The sequence below is a fragment of the Bos javanicus genome, chromosome 21 (genome assembly GCF_032452875.1).
Source record: "Bos javanicus breed banteng chromosome 21, ARS-OSU_banteng_1.0, whole genome shotgun sequence".
NCBI classification, from domain to species: Eukaryota; Metazoa; Chordata; class Mammalia; order Artiodactyla; family Bovidae; genus Bos; species Bos javanicus.
In genome coordinates this window covers 45,052,882-45,071,102 of record NC_083888.1, presented here as the reverse complement: position 1 = coordinate 45,071,102, position 18,221 = coordinate 45,052,882, and the positions used below count along the sequence as shown (strand labels likewise).

General features: G+C 47.7%; 1 protein-coding gene across 1 annotated transcript; it reads left to right on the top strand.

The window, feature by feature from the left end:
- Positions 1–210: 210 nt before the first annotated feature.
- NFKBIA (NFKB inhibitor alpha) lies at positions 211–3,627 on the top strand. Its single transcript, XM_061394136.1, has 6 exons — positions 211–558; positions 1,192–1,300; positions 1,628–1,838; positions 2,227–2,315; positions 2,439–2,699; positions 3,061–3,627. The coding sequence occupies exons 1-6, from the start codon at positions 332–334 to the stop codon at positions 3,106–3,108; spliced, it is 945 nt and encodes a 314-aa protein (XP_061250120.1). The 5' UTR covers positions 211–331; the 3' UTR covers positions 3,109–3,627.
- The last annotated feature ends 14,594 nt before the right edge of the window (positions 3,628–18,221 follow it).

Below are 18,221 nucleotides of genomic sequence, written 5' to 3'. Positions count from 1 at the left end.
TCATCAAAAAGTTCCCTGTACATGACCCCAGTGGCTCATCACAGGGAGTTTCTCTGATGAACCCGGGCGCGGGGTTTAGGCTTCTTTTTCCCCCTAGCAGAGGACGAGGCCAGTTCTCTTTTCTGGTCTGACTGGCTTGGAAATTCCCCGCGCCTGACCCCGCCCCGGAGAAATCCCCTGCCAGCGTTTATAGGGCGCCGCGGCGGCGCTGCCGAGCCCACAACAGTCCTAGCCCGTCGTCCCGCCCGCCCGCGACTCCGAGAGCAGCCAGCGCGCAGCGCAGCCCGCGGCCCGTGCACCTGGGGAGCAGCGCCCGAGCCTTCACCGCGCCATGTTCCAGCCTGCCGAGCCCGGCCAAGATTGGGCCATGGAGGGCCCCCGGGACGCGCTCAAGAAGGAGCGGCTGCTGGACGACCGCCACGACAGCGGCCTGGACTCCATGAAGGACGAGGAGTATGAGCAGATGGTGAAGGAGCTGCGAGAGATCCGCCTCGAGCCGCAGGAGGCGCCGCGCGGCGCCGAGCCCTGGAAACAGCAGCTCACCGAGGACGGAGACTCGTAAGTGTCGCGGGCCCGGGTGGCAGGGCCGGGTGGAGGCGCCGGGCCTGCAGCCCCAAGCGCGGGGCCCGCGCGGCGGCCGCGCACCGGGGTTCGTGCACCGACCCCGAGGCTGTGCAAAGGTGCACGGCTGCCTGCGGGGCCGGGTGATGGCGAGCGGGGGCGGGGGGGGGGGGGGGGTGGTGGTCGGGGGTTGGCACTGGTTCCCGGGGCCGTGGTCCCGCGGCTCTGCGTTGCAGCCGCGCGCACCCCGCGCGCGCACACCCCCGTGCGGGTCCCCTCGGCCGAAGGCGGGGCGGCGGCGGGGACGCGAAGTCCCCGCTTGCATAAGGGGGGCGGGAGTTTCTGCCCCGCTGGCGGGCGCCGCGCAGCCGGGAGGGGAAGTACAGGGCGTTCCGGCACGGCGAGAGGGCGGGGCGGTCTGGCCGGCGCCCGCCGCCGAGCGCGGGGGGGGGGCCCGGAAAGTCCCTGGGCGCCTGCCAGGAACACTCAGCTCATAATAACCTCGCGGAAAACACCGCGGCCTCGGCCTCCAGAAACCCCGGCCTTGCGCAATCCCCCGCGGGGCGCGCCTCCCCGGGCCCCACGCAGTGCACTCACCAGCCCTGGGGGTTTTCCCTCTCTTCCTCTCAGGTTCCTGCACTTAGCCATCATCCATGAAGAGAAGGCGCTGACCATGGAAGTGGTCCGCCAAGTGAAGGGAGACCTGGCCTTCCTCAACTTCCAGAACAACCTGCAGCAGGTACTGCTCTCCCGCCGCGTACTCTCTCTACTGCTCTGACCCTGAGATAAAACCGGGTCTTGCACATGATTTCTAGATTAACAAAGATTTGGTCATTATCTACCCTGATCTTTTACACCTGCGTCAGCCAGTATTCTAGAACAGAAAATTCCATTGATTTGGAGAGGCCTTTATGAAGCCCATCTGGGGCCTCTGGTATTTTGCCTTGCCCCTGGTATGCGCCTGGGAAAAGCAGCACCCACAACCAGGATCTCTCTGGGGTTCAAGGGAACACAGATGGTGGGTTGGATCCATGGCTCATCCTTTTTGTCCCTCTTCTGTTTGTAGACGCCACTCCACTTGGCTGTGATCACTAACCAGCCAGAAATCGCTGAGGCACTTATGGAAGCTGGCTGTGATCCTGAGCTGCGAGACTTTCGAGGAAATACCCCCCTACACCTTGCCTGTGAGCAGGGCTGCCTGGCCAGTGTGGGAGTCCTGACTCAGCCCCGGGGGACCCAGCACCTCCACTCCATCCTGCAGGCCACCAACTACAATGGTAAGTCTGGCTGCCCTGCCCATCAGAGGGCAGGTGAGGTATACACAGGGGAGGCAGGCACTTAAGGAGTCCAGGCAAGGCCTAAGCTCTCAACATGTGAAAGATGGAGAATACATATATAAAGGCCTAGTTGATGCCTTTCTAAAGTCCATTCAGAACCCAGATTCTGGGCTCTTCAAATTAAGAAGAATGTGTCCCTTAAAAGAATAGGGACATATGTATACCTGTGGCTGATCCATGTTGATGTATGGCAGAAACCAATACAATATTGTAATTGTCCTTCAATTGAAAGTAATAAATTAAGAAAAAAAAATAGGTGAAAGCTTCTGCTTGAGAAATGAGTGTTGAAACAAGGGGTTATAATACTGTCTTACTTTTGGTCTTCTAGGCCACACGTGTCTGCACTTGGCCTCTATTCATGGCTACCTGGGCATCGTGGAGCTGTTGGTGTCCTTGGGCGCTGATGTCAACGCTCAGGTGAGTGCCTCACACCTTCAGATGGGGTACATCAGGCCAGCCTGGTCCTCAGTGCGAGGGCTTTTGCTGCAAGCAGAACTTCCAAACTCAGCCGTAAGCATCTTGAATTCCTTATGGTTCCAGGAGCCCTGCAATGGCCGAACTGCCCTCCATCTGGCAGTGGACCTGCAGAATCCCGACCTGGTGTCACTCCTATTGAAGTGTGGGGCTGATGTCAACAGAGTCACCTACCAGGGCTACTCCCCGTACCAGCTCACGTGGGGCCGCCCCAGCACCCGGATACAGCAGCAGCTGGGCCAGCTGACCCTAGAGAACCTTCAGACACTGCCGGAGAGCGAGGATGAGGAGAGCTATGACACCGAATCAGAGTTCACAGAGGACGAGGTGAGTCCCAATTAACTTGTTCATGGCTCTGCAAGAAGGAAGAAGAGAGGCCATTCTCCCTCCCCCTTCTAAGGCTCCTAGAGTTCCTCCTTATCCTGAGGGTCTCAATGTAATGAGCCTCTCAAGCTTGAGTATGTGTAAGCAGAATCCCAAGAGCATGTTTTTTTTTTTTTTTTGCTCTTCTTGAAGGAGAGGATCCTTAAAGGAAAGCTCCCTCAGCCCAGAAAATTCATTTACATTCAGTGTATAGAGAATGGAGTCCAAGAACACTTGAGTTATTTCCAGTAGCAGCCCTCCCCATCATCCCAGCACCCTTGGCAAAGCCCTGCGAGTTTAACCTGCCTTTTTTTTCTCTTTTTAGCTTCCCTACGATGACTGTGTGCTTGGAGGCCAGCGTCTGACGTTATGAGCTTCAGAAAGAAGCTAAAAGAACATGGACTTGTATATTTGTACAAATAGAGAGTTTTATTTTTCTAAAAAAAAAAAGAAAAAAAGAAAAAAAAAGGGAGGGGTGTACTTATAACCACACTGCCTGGTCTGGAACATTTTACTCTGGATTAACCCTCAGTTTGTCATTTTTGTGAACTCTGGAAGAGGGGGCAAGAAAGATCATTGGAATTCAGAGAAAACCTCTTTTTTAAATGTCACCTTTGGTGGGGTTTCAGGGGGAAGGTTATTCAAAATTTGATGAAAGGACTCTTATTTATTATGCTTATTGGTTGAATCACCATGGATTCTGTGGCTGCGCCAGTTGAGTGACATGTAACCATCAGGTGTGTTGTTAAACCGGTCGGGGGGTGGGGTTAAAAGTCACTACCTGTCAAGGTGTGTGTTCCCCTCCTGTAAATAGTGTACATAGTGTATTTTGTCAGTAATTATTTTGGTACTTTTAAGATGTATATTTATTAAACAGATTTTTACAAACAGAGTTATCCTGATCGTTTTCACTGGGCTGCTGTGGGTCTCCTACACTGAGAGTCATTCAGTTCCTAGGCGGAGGCGGAGGTGGAGAGCATGTGGGAGAACTCACCACAGCCACGGAACCCTCTCACAGAGCAGCTTCTCACACTGTCGACACCAGCCTCCCAGCTGGGCTTTGCAGGCAGCCCCGGCCCAGTGCGTGGGAGGGAGGCTGTTCTAAGGTGATAGGAAACATCAGTCTCAGGCTTGGGGCGGGCAGGCTGTTTGGCCTACAGCTGGAAGGCTCTTCATTGTCGCCTGCTTTCATCTTCTTGGTTTAAGCTATTCCAAGACCTTCCGCTTTAGGAAATTATTTTGGCCAAGAGTAGTATTGTGAAATTTACATTTTCTAGAGCCAGGAAAGATCTCCTCTATGAGAAGTTCCTGAGGACGGGGGCTTAGGAATAGGGCAGTGCTAATGTGTGTTAGCAGGTGCCCACCTCTGGGCCTGTGTTTCCTCGCTTACAAACTGGACCATCTGAAGACTGTACAAGACTATCCGCACAAAAATCATAACAGAGTGCCAGGCACCTAGCGCTGAAAAAAAAATGCAAGCCGTTGCACAACATCCTGTATTTCACACGGGAAGGAACAAGTCCACAGAGAATGTCCTGTTTGGGGTCACCTTTCAGGACAGACAGGTGGTTAACTTAGTTAATGCACTCTTATCTTCAGTGGTTAACAGCTTTTAAGCACCATCCACCTGCAAATCAGCCTATAGTACTGTTAGCAGCTGCAGGATAAAACTGACAGAGTCTGGGTCTTTTCATCAGTTCAGTCTGATTCTCCTGAATGATCCTACAGAAGATGATTTCACAAGAAATCAGTAACTTGTGAAGTTTAGGTTTAGACGCTATCAAAGTTTTTATCCCTAAAATGCATCTCTTGCCTAGACAGAAAGAGGAGTAAAGGAAAATTTATAGCATTGCATAAAATGCAGAATGGTGTATCAATCAATACGACTCATGTACTTGGCTTATGCCTAAGAGGACATTATTCTTCCCTTATGTTGTCCTTTTCTGGACTCATAAATGATGTCACAGTGAAGTGAATATGATAATTATCTTCTTAGACCAAAAAGGGGCCAATACCCCCTGAATCTTTCATATGTAAAGAGTATTGCTGTAGACTGGACCATGTGGTCAAAGCCGGCTCTATCCCCCTCCTGCAGCCTCAGTCGTCTGGAGCTGAGCACTGTGGTGGCCCCTCTACCTGTCTCATCTTCTTTCAGGTGCTGCAGGGCCCTCACTGAAACTCCTTGTCCCTCTTAGAGCACCTGAACACAGGTGTTACATGGTCTAACACATGAATGTCAGGCTCAGCCCTCCGCTGACGCACACAAGTGGTCAGAGTGGTGAGGGGTGGGGACATCCACCTCCAATCTCAAAGAACAAAGGTTGGAAATTGGCTCCCAATTTCCCTTAGCAGGTCTCAGTCAGACGTGCCCCTTTGCCCCCCACGGTTGAGTGTACAAGTGTACAAGTCACTCCAGTTCTACACTAGAGGGTTGGAGAGATGGGAGAGACGTGGCCCACCTGTCCTTGGCCTCCTTGGGGACGGGCTTATGTGTAGAGGCATGACCTTCCAGGCTCACAGCACAGAAGGGCCTCTTCTGACTCAGTTGGGCCCGGCCTTCCACCTTCTTGGCTTCATTCAATCTTTCTGCTTTTCTGGATCCTAATCTCCAAAGTGGATTCCATTGTCTGCATAAACCGGGAAGTAGCTGGCCTTAGTGGATCATCTTCCTGTTCCTCCATCTCCTTTCTTTCTTTTTTTTTTTAAACCTACCCTACCTTCATACCACTGGTTGGTGGCTGGAGCCTGGAGTTCCCTAAAGAAAAATTTTAGAACTGAAACATTCTAATCCATGGAAAATCTTCCTTAGACTTTCTCTGTTGCAAATTTCTAAGCACATGAGAACCCAAGTTTTCAAAGAAAACAATTCAACAGACTGGCAGCCTTCTGTGCACTCTGATTTTCTCCAAGAAGCCAAAGGTCCTGTCAAGACAGGTAGAAGTATAGGAGCCTTGGGGAGAAGGGAAGTGGTATGAGAGAGGAATAAAAATCATGTCAGCAACTTCCTTGAATTTAGTTCCTTGATTCCTTTTGCCTGCCTCATCCTCAGGATAAGTCATTTCCAGAAGGAAGGGTTTTTCTTTAAAGATGGGACAAACTCCAGTCTGAGCAATTTGAAGACTTTCCTTCACGTGGGGCCTAGAGATGTCAAGGCCGGGTGCTGGGGGGCATTTGCATTGAAACTTCATTTGCTACTGGAAGTGATTAAGTGCTTACAGTTAGAACTGAGTCAGTGAGATGTACTTGCTTCGCCCCCTCTCCTCCCGATTTTCATCAACTCGCCCTAGGTAAAGTTGAAGTTTCACTTGGCAAGAAAGGTCAGAGTGGAACTACAGTCAGAAACATACCCAAGAAGCATTCCCCAACCTCTGGGACCTGGACGAGAATATCCCAGTTCATTTCCCCATTTTAAGGGAGCATCACAGAGACTGAAACTGGATGGCTCACGTGTGTTTCCCTCCTAGAGGGAATGCATGATGAAGCATTATTCTCCAGGCCCTGTGCTAGGTGCGAGAGACACAAAAAGGAACCCGTCATGGCCTCTGCCTCAAAGAGCTCCTTGCTCAAGTGGAGAGAAAGATAGTACATAGAAGAGAGGAAGACAGGATGAGGCACAGAATGTGATGTGAACTCAGATCAGAGGCCCCCAGGGCAGAATGCGGCAGGGGAGGCAGACCAAGAGATTACACCCTAGTTAGCTATCTGCTCCCCAGGCCAGAACTATCCTCTTATATCCCAAGTGATCAGTGGGCCCCTCTCAACAAGTACAGGAAACAAAGCTGTGCTCAGAACAAAACTAACTTCTGGGATGGGATTAAACCAAGCATCCACAGCACGCTGTACTGTTCATTTTTGCATTTATGTGAGCTCTGAGATTCCAGAGCTGAGCCTGAAAGCAATGGAATGAATGACAAATGATCCGCCTGCCTTAGTCTGTTGTTGTTCAGCCGATCAGTCGTGTCGACTCTGTGAACCCATGAAATACAGCACGCCAGGCTTCCTGGTCCTTCATCTCCCAGAGCTTGCTCAAACTCATGTCCATTGAGGCGGTGATGCCACCCAATCATCTCATCCTCTGTTGCCCCTTTCCCTAGTCTAGCACTTCTCAAACTCAACGTGCGCGCGAATGTGCACTTTTGTGCCCTGGAGATCTTGCTGAAGCACAGTTCTATTTCATTTGGTCCCAGGCTGGCCTGACACTTGCATTTCTAACAAGTCCCCAGACAAGGCCTGTGATGCTGGCCTGGGGACCACACTCTGAGGAACATTCTGAATCCAATGTTATGTTGGTTATTTATTAAAGCCAGCACTCTCGGCCATCCCTCTGGGTACCACCGACAAACCTAGACAAGCGTTTCTGCAGCTGCTCCTGAGGATGATCTGGCATCCGGCAATGTGAGTCTTTTGAAAAGAAGGGCTGGATCCCGAGGGCTGACAGTAAAATAGGAGCCAAGGCGAAAAAATCTGCCATCGAACCAGGTAGGTGTATTAATAATAAGGAAAGCAGCTGATACAATGCAAGGCCAAAAGTGTGATCACCTGAGGTCTAAGAAAAGGACAAAAGCATGAAGGAAATGCACTTGGTGAATAATTCACTAATTAAGAAGAAGAAAGTGAAAGTCGCTCAGTTGTGTCCGACTCTTTGCAACCCTGTATACATGTACACATGGACTGTATAGTCCATGGAATTCTCTAGGCCAGAATACTGGAGTGGGTAGCCTTTCCCTTCTCCAGGGGATTGAACCCAGGTCTCCAGCATTGCAGGCAGATTCTTTACCAGCTGAGCCACAAGGGAAGCCCAAGAAGAAGAAAAGCTGGCTTTAAAAGAAGGTTATTTGTCCCTTTCATGAGGTTGCTGCAGCGTGTTGGGAGGGGCCCTGACCAGGCCTCCTTCGAGACGATGGGAGGAGGGGTTGGCTTCCCTATGACAAAGTCCCCACAATATCCTTATCAGAATATGAGATACCTTAACAAGAAAAAAAATCAAACAAGGAACAAAAAAATAGAAAAAAGGCACATGAGAAGCTTTAACAAGTACTGACTAAAATGCATCCGGGAAGACCTTAAAGAATCGCTTCCCCTTAAACATTGCCAGCATTTCGTGTTTCCTAATTTCAGAAATTCACTGAATATAGTCTATGTGGAAAACATTCAGCCATTTGAAGATAAATTTTTGGAAAGCTTTTAAGTTGCTATAGTTTCATTTTGTACCCTCTGCCCCCTGCAGTGGAAGCTCAGAGTTCTAACCATTGGACCACCAGGAAGTCCCTAAATTTACTTTTATGTATTCAGTATTACACATGTACACAGTACTTGCTCTATGCCAGACATTATTCTAAGTGGTTTATAAATATTAAGTCCTGGAATCCTCAAACTACTCTGTGAGGTAGGTATTATTATTATTTTCATATTTTTTGTAAAGGAAGCTAAGGTACAGCCATGTTAAGAAACTCAGCTCAGGTCACACAGCCAGTAAATGGAAGCTCCAGGCTTGGGTGGGCTCTGGGTTCACACTCCCAGCTTGTGGTATAAAGCAGCTCCCAACATGCATGGAGATTCCTATTAATTAAATGACTTCAGGTCATCAATTCTGATTTTATTTCTAACACCTTTGCTACTTTTGTCCTTTCAAAATTGGAAAAATATTGCTTAAGGATGGTTTGAACTTCGATGGGCTGCTTAATGAAAGATTATCTGATAAAAACTCCATAATAATGCAGAGCATATAAGATAGATTTAAGACCTTGGGAAACCTCAGTAAACCAAACAATCGCATGGGACTGAGGCAGATTTGGACCCGAATCCTAATTCATCTCCTCTGGATGTTCAGTATCAAGTTTCATATGATTCTAAATAAAAGGAAATGAGGCATGTCTCTCCTTCCAGGAGTTTCCAGTTGTGTGGTCTATGTTTGTTCCTGACTGAAGCCAGGTCTACCCAAAGTCACCACATTAGATATTTTGGTCAGACATTTAAAAACTTCGCAGTATTTTAATGTTCATCTCCAGGGGAACCCAAAACAAACAAGCAAACGCAACTTTCAAAGACCAGTGAATGATCTTCTTTCAGGTGAAACGCTCTAGTGTTGATTCAATTTTAAGCTGATTTTTAAAGTTCTCCTTTGAATGACTTTCCACCTCCATCCTTAGGCAACTGTCCAGGCAGCACATTGCCACATGGCACGTCACATGGGGCCTAGCCAGTGGGGTAGCTCGGGCTCCAAAAACCTTTATGTGTATTTGCAATTAACTCAGTTGCTCTCTTCCATGTTTTGTAACACTGAGTAAACCTCTGGCTTGGTGAGGTCTAAACTATAGATATGTAAATATCATGTAATTAACAAGTCATATGGAATAGAAAGCTGTTGCCTCTTTGAGGCTAGAACTAGGACTCTCCCACCGGCAGATTCACTGGGGAAGGGTCTGTATGGGGTGTATGCAGCATTGAGTATGCAGCGTTTCCCAAGGCATGCAGCAACAGTGTCCCCAGGGAACTTCTGTACTTGGCTCTCTACCCGTGTTCCCACTGCACCCTGAGCGGGGAGAGGCAAGGGCATATATATCTCAATGAGAATTTCAAATGTGGCTTAAAACAGGTCTTTCCATTCAGGGGCTTGACTAGGATTGGGGCAACTTCCTGATATAGCAGTTTGCGGTTGAAAACAGCAAGGTGAGGATTTCGAGGTGAGGGTTTTGAAGTATCTCCAGCATGCACTATCTGTTGATGCTTCCTGTTAAAGAGCTGATGGGTCTTTCAGGAAATTTCTGTAATTTAACAACCAAGTTTATTTGTCTGGGCAAGAGTGTCCTAGAATAGCAAACTTACCGCAATGAAAAATAGAAGAATAAAGTCATGTTAATGTAGACAGTAAACTAGAGGCAGGAGCGGGTAATTTCAGCCTCCACTGATTAGCCATTAGGCCTAGAGGTCCTGAGGAATACGAGGACACATGACAGGCACATTTTGATAAATTAAAAAGACTAAAAATCCAGGACATGAATCTATGAGCATAGTGAGTGTTAGGGGTGGGCCAGTAGGGAGTTTACAGAGGAGACTGTACCCAGGGAGCCCAGAGGAAGTGGAGGGGGATCAAACAACAAGTTTTACATGTTCCATCACTTCACCCATAATTGACAAGTCTTAGATACAATCACAAATCCCCACTACAAAGTACCCATGTAATCCAGCTACTGCTGACTAATAATAATAGATATACTGTCTCAATATGCCAGGCATTTTATATACATGATCACTACAGGGAGAAGGGTGACAGCAGAATTATTATCCCGATTTTGTAGATGAGGAAACTGAGGTTCAGAGTTTAGTAACTTGTTTGAGGTGATGCAACCAAGAAGAGGGGCAGCTCTGGGACCCAAACTTCACCCCTTCTGCCTCCAAAGCTCTTTCTCATCAGACTGGTCCGGGTGCCTCCTCATCTGCTGAAGACACTTGAAGATCCTCAACCACTTGAAGATCCTCAACCATTGGCATTGCCCACTGCTGCTGCTGTTTAACCTCAAGTAGCTCCACCAGCCACGTAAACCCCTATTAACTCTGAGAAGTTACTTGTTACTAGTACTTTTATTTTAGAGAACTTCCTTATCAGAAAAGTAGGAAAGGTACCTTCTAGGAGTGTTTGAAAAGTAACTGACAGGGCACATAGGAGACTCACCCAGAACTGTGCACACAGTCTTGGCATGCCAGGCTTAAGTGTGGGTGGCCGCCGGCTGCCAGCGAGGCTCCAGACACTGGGTCCAGCTCAGGGGCTGTTCCTGAAGATTCTTGAGACCAAATGGCAGGCACCCACCAGCGAAGGAGAGAGAAAGCTCTGCCTCCTCCAAGCCTGCTAGGAAACCCTGTCCAAAGCAATTTAGGATTAAGTTTAGAACACATTTCCAGCTGACTCGGGGTAGGACATGGGTACAGTGACCAAACGCCTGTGAGGCTCCAGGGAAGGGGGCTTCAAGGATCACTTTTCAAAGGACCAGCAGATACCACCTTCGGTGGCTGTCAGCTCAGAGGCCACCCCCAGCATGACTGCCTAGCCGTTTGAGGTTCAGACCAGCCTGGATCCCACCCTGGGTCTATACCATCGCGCGACCCTGGGTTAGTGCCGAACCTCTATGCTTCTGTTTCTCATTGTAAAGCGGGGTGATGCAGCTGCCTCAAAGAGTTGCTATGATGCTTAACCATCACAAATGGTGTCCGTAAAGCTTTGAAAAAGTGCCCCATGCGTAGCAAGGGCTCAGGAGCTGACAGCTCCTGCTTTTAGGATTACTCACACCAGCAGCATTGAGAGGCATCTGACAACCCTCCCTATGGCAGGGTGTCCCCTCCAAGCAGGACCCCTCCTTCCTCCGCCTCTCAGGGTCACCCAGGACCTGAGGAACCAGATCCTCTAAAGACAAACTGGGGTATCCAGTCTTCCCTCATGCCCCTCCTGAACTTGTCCCTTGCCCCAGGGTTCCACCCTCGCCCAGCCCGTCTCATCCTTAGGACATGGTCCCCTGATGGGAAGGGGAACTCATTCAGTGCAGACCTGACCCACAAAAGCTGCCATAGGGCTGGACTAGGAGACACCTTGAATTAGGTGCCTGACCTGAAGTGGGAAACTAAAGGTTCTTGTGGGCACAGGCCTGGATGTGAGCTGGAGGCTCCTGATTTCCATCAGCCTCATGGAGCCATGGAAAGCGACACCTCTGCTCCCATGGTCAGCAGTGGGCCAGGCTGCCAGCTGCTCGGGGCATGAGCACAACCTGCCTATACAGTGTGAGGAATACCCCTCTCCTGGGGCCTTGCCAGGAGCCCATATGAGGGGCGGCAGCTGACCGGGCACACCGTCCAGCTGTCCCAGTCCCCACCCTGCCTCACTGAGAGGAAAGTGAACTTATATTATGACGACCCTTCCTTTCCCTCTACCAACCCACTTGCAGCAAAGGTGAGAAGGAGGAAACACTTGGTCCTGTAGCAGCATCAACTGTGTTTGTAAAAATGAAGGAGGGAGGGGGTCTGTGTACTCTCAAAGACACTTCCACATGCTATCAAGTAGAAGAGGAAAAAGACACCTCACAGAGCAGTTTGCACAGTAATCCCATCAGTATGAACAGTCAAGAGAAAAGAGCTGGTGAGCTCATCACTGCAGCCTGGCCTGTTCCACTCCAGCTGGAATGGATTCCACACAATCCCTCCCATCATTATTAGCCTGTGATTCAAGGTCTAGGCAGAAGGGTGTGATTGCTGGAGGCTTGGTCATGCGCCTGTGCAAGAGAGGCTAGGAACGTGAGTGCCTGGCATTTTTGCTTCAACTTAGGGCATCCCCCAAATGTAAGAAGTGGGTTCAGATGTCAAAACTGAGAGACAAATGTCCCAAGAAGTTAATAGGGCTTATCTCCAGGGGGGTTGGATTCTAGGGTGGTTGGGTTTTTTAGGGGTTTTTGGTAACTTATTATGGAGAATTTCAAATATATACAAATGTAGAATATTAAAAGGAACTTTCATCTCTAGCTTCAGTTATCAGCTCATGGGCAATTTTGTTGTCATTTATACCTCTCCATTTCCTTACCTCCATCTCATTAGAAGTAACACCAGTCATCGTATTATATGTCCATCCTTAAATATCTTAGTATTTATCCCTGAAAGATAAACACTGTATATTTAATGTATAACTCGAGTGCCATTATCACACTTTAAAACTTTCAGGAGAGAGAGTTCTTTTACTCTCTACTTTGTGCATTTATTACTTTAATTATCAGGAAAAGAAAAAACTATTCCCATTTTTAGTTTGTTCTCAAAAACATTAACCCCTAGTTGAGCATGCCTTAAAATTCTAGTACTGAGGAAAAAGGCATGGAGAAAGGAAAAAGGGCCTCAAGAAGAAAAATGGTGAACAATGGAGCAGGGGAAGGGGTCTTGAATAGTATTGCTTCAATTCAGAACTGTGAGGAACCACCAGCAACCATCCCAGGCTTTCTACAGATAACAGGAGCACCCCCGGGGAGGGTCAGTGACCACCCCCTCACCAAGGCAAGTTTCTGAGGGCATTGAACCAGATCCAGAGAGCCAACTCTCAGCCCCAAATTCTTGCCAGGGTTTGGACAGATGAGCAAGGACAAGGCTTTCCAGCAGCAGAATGTGCCAAGGTGGGTGCCCACCTGGCCTGACCACAGAGCTCCTATGGGCAGATGGCACAGGCAAGACCAGATTACAGAAGGCTATGCACATCTCGACTGGACCTACAGGCAATCAGGAGTCACACTAGGTTCCTGAGCAGGGAAGCCACAGGGTGAAGTGCAACAGTGATACTTAGTAGAGTTTAGGATGCACAGTGAGCTGTAAGGGAGCCCAGCTAGCAAGCTGCTGCAGTTGTCCAGCGGTGAGAAAACACAGATCTGGCTGGAGGTGATGGGGGATGAATTAGGTACGAGAAGTACTGCAAAGAGAGAAGTGTGGGGTACTCCAACCAGCTCCCAATTACCAATACATCAACACATCAGATGAGTGGTTGATTCGGGCCCTGTTCTCTGTCTGTAAGCCATTAACCAGCTCTAGCTAATTTTGAAGCAAAGGAGAATTTAGTGGAAGCCCACAGGGGATGGAAGGATCACAAAATGGACAAGAGACTAGGGAGTCCAGACTTGGGGAAGCCAGGAATCGAGGGCTCTAGTCAGCCAGAAGGTCACAGCCAGGACGCCAAAGCTGCAGTCAGCTCTCCTGTAGCTGCTTCCCTAAATGACTTCTAACCACCTGCTGCCCTCAGCTCACTCACTCAGGATCTGAAGTCTTGGGCAAGAACATCTGATTGACCAGGCAGAGGCCACATTCCTGTCAAGACTGGGCTGGGGTAGGGGTGGAGCTGGAAGGATTTGGCCCCCGTGGCTCTCTTTGAGGGAAGTAGGGATGAGGCAATCTCCAAAAAGGGGGTCAGAGCGCTCTTAGGACGGGGCAGTGGACACCCCCAAAATGACAACTAGATTCCCCTTGCTCCATGTTTCCAGCCCACTGACTGCAGTTTGCCAAGACCTCTGACCATCACTATTCCTCTCCTGATACTGCTCTCCAACGTGACTGCCCAGAAGCTCCAGGACCTTCCAACTGGATCTGATGCTCCTGCCCATGAGGGAGAGCCTGCCGTGGGCAGGTGAGTGACTGGTGGGCTGACCACCGAGCTTCCAGGACTCCTCAGGATGGTCCCTGCCTCCTTGGGTCCCTCTCTCCCCCAGTTGACCTTCATAGAGCCCCCGACTGAGCCTTCCAGCATCCTCAAGATGCTTCATAAGGTCCTTTGGGTGGGCACAAGGCCCTTTATAAGCGGACCCTGGCTGCCCGACCTCCCCCAGTTGACCTTCATAGAGCCCCCGACTGAGCCTTCCAGCATCCTCAAGATGCTTCATAAGGTCCTTTGGGTGGGCACAAGGCCCTTTATAAGCGGACCCTGGCTGCCCGACCTCCCAGTCTGTCTGTGCACCCTTGCTTCTTCTGGTCCCTCTGCCCAAAAGGCCTCTGTCCCCCACTCGGCGGCCCACTCATCTGGCTGCAGCTGGCCAACTCCTCTTCAGCCTGCAGAACCCCTTCCTCATCTTCCCCAGCCTCCTTTGATTCCATCACACTGGTACATCTCAATCAAAGCATTTCCCCTCCAGGCATATCACATTCTGTGATCTTTACTTGCAATCCTTTCCTCCTTTCAGAATGAAATAGGACTCTGGACATAAAACAGAAACCCCCTTTAACCACCACCTGTGGCACCCGATGCATCATGTACACTTTCATATACTTAAATGGCACGTACCCAGCGCCTGGTACTAGTCTTGGCAGAGTTGACTTCATTCTCATTTGTATAACGGTCATCACGCTCTAGGCTTTGTTCCATGCTTTCATTTCTCCTGCTCAGCATCATCACAGTCAGCAGACTGTGTTGCGTAACATTCAACAAGTGACTATTGTAATGGACCTGATCACGTCTCTAACATTAGATATTTAGTTTATTTCCTTCTTTGGGTACTTGAAATGATGCTGAATATAGAGGACCTTACGCATTTAAGGTTATATACTTAGGGAGGTGTTTCACAAGGCCAAGTACTGGGTCAGAGGGCATGTGCTTGCTCAGTTCTTACATCTATTGCTAAATCAGTGCCCTCTCACAGAGCCAGTCTCCCTTCTCCAGGCAGTGGGTTAGTAAGAACACTTGTGCTGCAACAGCACTTTTTTTTTCTAATCCTGGATGTGATACATTTTTGAAGTCAGCTAATTTGATAGATGGAAAAGTATGTCTTCTTTTAAATGTGGATTTCTTTGATTATCATATCTTTTTTGATTTAATAATAATTGTGCTTTTATTTCTTCTAATAAAATGGAGTAGCCCTCATAGTCAACAAAAGAGTCCAAAATGCAGTACTTGGCTGCAATCTCAAAAATGACAGAATGATCTCTATTCATTTCCAAGGCAAACCATTCAGTATCACAGTAATCCAAGTCTATGCTCCAACCAGTAAGGCTGAAGAAGCTGAAGCTAACAGTTCTATAAAGACCTACAAGACCTTCTAGCATTGCTGCTGCTGCTGCTGCTAAGTCGCTTCAGTCATGTCCGACTCTGTGCGACCCCACAGACGGCAGCCCACCAGGCTTCGCCATCCTTAGGATTCTCCAGGCGAAAACACTGGAGTGGGTTGCCATTTCCTTCTCCAATGCATGAAAGTGAAAAGTGAAAGTGAGGTCACTCAGTCGTGTCCAACCCTTCATGACCCAATGGACTGCAGCCTACCAGGGTCCTCCATCCATGAGATTCTCCAGGCAAGAGTACTGGAGTGGGGTGCCATTGCCTTCTCCCCTTCTAGCATTAACACCCCCCAAAAATGTCCTTTCCATCATAGGGGACTGGAACACAAAAGTAGGAAGTCAAGAGATACCTGGAGTAACAGGCAAATTTGGCCTTGGAGTACAAAATGAAGCAGGGCAAAGGCTAACAGAGTTCTGCCAAGAGAACGCACTGGTCATAGCAAACACCCTCTTCCTACAACACGAGAAGATTCTACACATGGACATCACCAGATGGTCAATACCAAAATCAGATTGATTATATTCTTTGCAGCCAAAGATGGAGAAGCTCTATACAGTCAGCAAAAACAAGACTGGGAGCTGACATGATCTCCTTATTGCCAAATTCAGACTTAAATTGAAGAAAGTAGGGAAAACCACTAGACCATTCAAGTATGACCTAAATCAAATCCCTTACAATTATCCAGTGGAAGTGACAAATAGATTCAAGGGATTAGATCTGATAAACAGAGTGCCTGAAGAACTATGGACAAAGATTCGTGACATTATACAGGAGTCAGTGATCAAGACCATCCCCAAGAAAAAGAAATGCCAAAAGGCAAAATGGTTGTCTGAGGAGGCCTTGCAAATAGCTGAGAAAAGAAGAGATGTGAAAGGCAAAGGAGAATAAGAAAAATACACCCATTTGAATGCAGAGTTTCAAAGAATAGCAAGGAGAGTTAAGAAAGCCTTCCTCAGTGGTCAATGCAAAGAATTAGAGGAAAACAATAGAATGGGAAAGACTAGAGATCTCTTCAAGAATATTAGAGATACCAAGGGAACATTTCATACAAAGATGGGCAGAATAAAGGACAGAAATGATACGGACCTAACAGAAGCAGAAGATATTAAGAAGAGGTGGCAAGAATACACAGAAGAACTTTACAAAAAAAGATATTCATGACCCAGATAACCATGATGGTGTGATCAATGGACTAGAGCCAGACATCCTGGAATGCGAAGTCAAGTGGGTCTTAGGAAGCATCACTAAGAACAAAGCTAGTGGAAGTAATGGAATTCCAGTTGAGCTATTTCAAATCCTTAAAGATGATGCTGTGAAAGTGCTGCACTCAATAAGCCAGCAAATTAGGAAAACTCAGCAGTGGCCATAGGACTAGAAAAGGTCAGTTTTCATTCCAATCCCAAAGAAGGGCAATGCCAAAGAATGTTTAAACTACTGCACAATTGCACTCATCTCACATGTTAGCAAAATAATGCTCAAAATTCTCCAAGCCAGGCTTCAACAGTACGTGAACCGTGGACTTCCAGTTGTTGAAAGTGGATTTAGAAAAGGGATCAAATTGCCAACATCCGTTGGATCAAAAAAGCAAGAGAATTCCAGAAAAACACCTACTTCTGCTTACTGATTACACCAAATCCTTGACTGTGTAGATCATAACAAACTGTGGGAAATTCTTAAAGAAGAGAATACCAGACTACCTGACCTCCCTCCTGATAAATCTGTATGCAGGTCAAGAAGCAACAGTTAGAACTGGACATGGAACAACAGCCTGGTTCCAAACTGGAAAAGGAGTACGTCAAGGCTGTATATTGTCACCCTGATTATTTAACTTATATGCAGAGTAAATCATGCAAAATGCCCAGTCTGGATGAAGCACAAGCTGGAAGAAATTGCCAGGAGAAATATCAATAACCTCAAAACCAATATCAATAACCTCAGATATGCAGATGACACCACACTTACGGCAGAAAGTGAAGAGGAACTGAAAAGCCTCTTGATAAAAGTGAAAGAGGAGAGTGAAAAAGTTGGCTTAAAACTCAATATTCAAAAAACTAAGATCATGGCATCCGGTCGCATCACTTCATGGCAAATAGATGGGGAAACAATGGAAACAGTGAGAGACTTTATTTCTGGGGAACTCCAAAATCACTGCAGATGGTGATTGCAGCCATGAAACTAAAAAACGCTTGCTCCACGGAAGAAAAGCTATGCCAACCTAGACAGAATATTAAAAAGCAGAAACATTACTTTGCTGATAAAGGTCTGTCTAGTCAAAGCTATGGTTTTTCCAGAGTTGGACTATAAAGAAAGCTGAGCGCTCAAGAATTGATGCTTTTGAACTGTGGTGTTGGAGAAGACTCTTGAGAGTCCCTTGGACTGCAAGGAGATCCAACCAGTCCATCCTAAAGGAAATCAGTCCTGAATATTCATTGGAAGGACTGATGCTGAAGCTGGAAGTCCAATACTTCAACAAACTGATGTAAAGAACTGACTCACTGGAAAAGACCCTGATGCTGGGAAAGATTGAAGGCAGGAGAAGAAGGGAGCAAGAGAGGATGAGATGGTTGGATGGCATCACCAACTCAATGGATATGAGTTTGAGCAAGATCTGGAAGTTGGTGATGGACAGGGAAGCCTGGCCTGCTGCAGTCCATGGGGTGCAAAGAGTCAGACACGACTGAGCAACTGAACTGAACTCTGCTTTTATTTCTAATTTGTCTACTTGTATCCTTTATTTATATTGAAGTAATACTGTTTTTTCTTTCATACTTATTCATACTGTAAGAATTTTAATATTTTGTCACTTTGCTTATCAATATCTTTTACCAGGCTTTATTTACATTCTTAAAGACTTTATAATTACAGCATCAGACTTAGTTGAAATGTTCATTTCAGGTGTACCACATATATTCTCAAACTGGTTTCCAAGC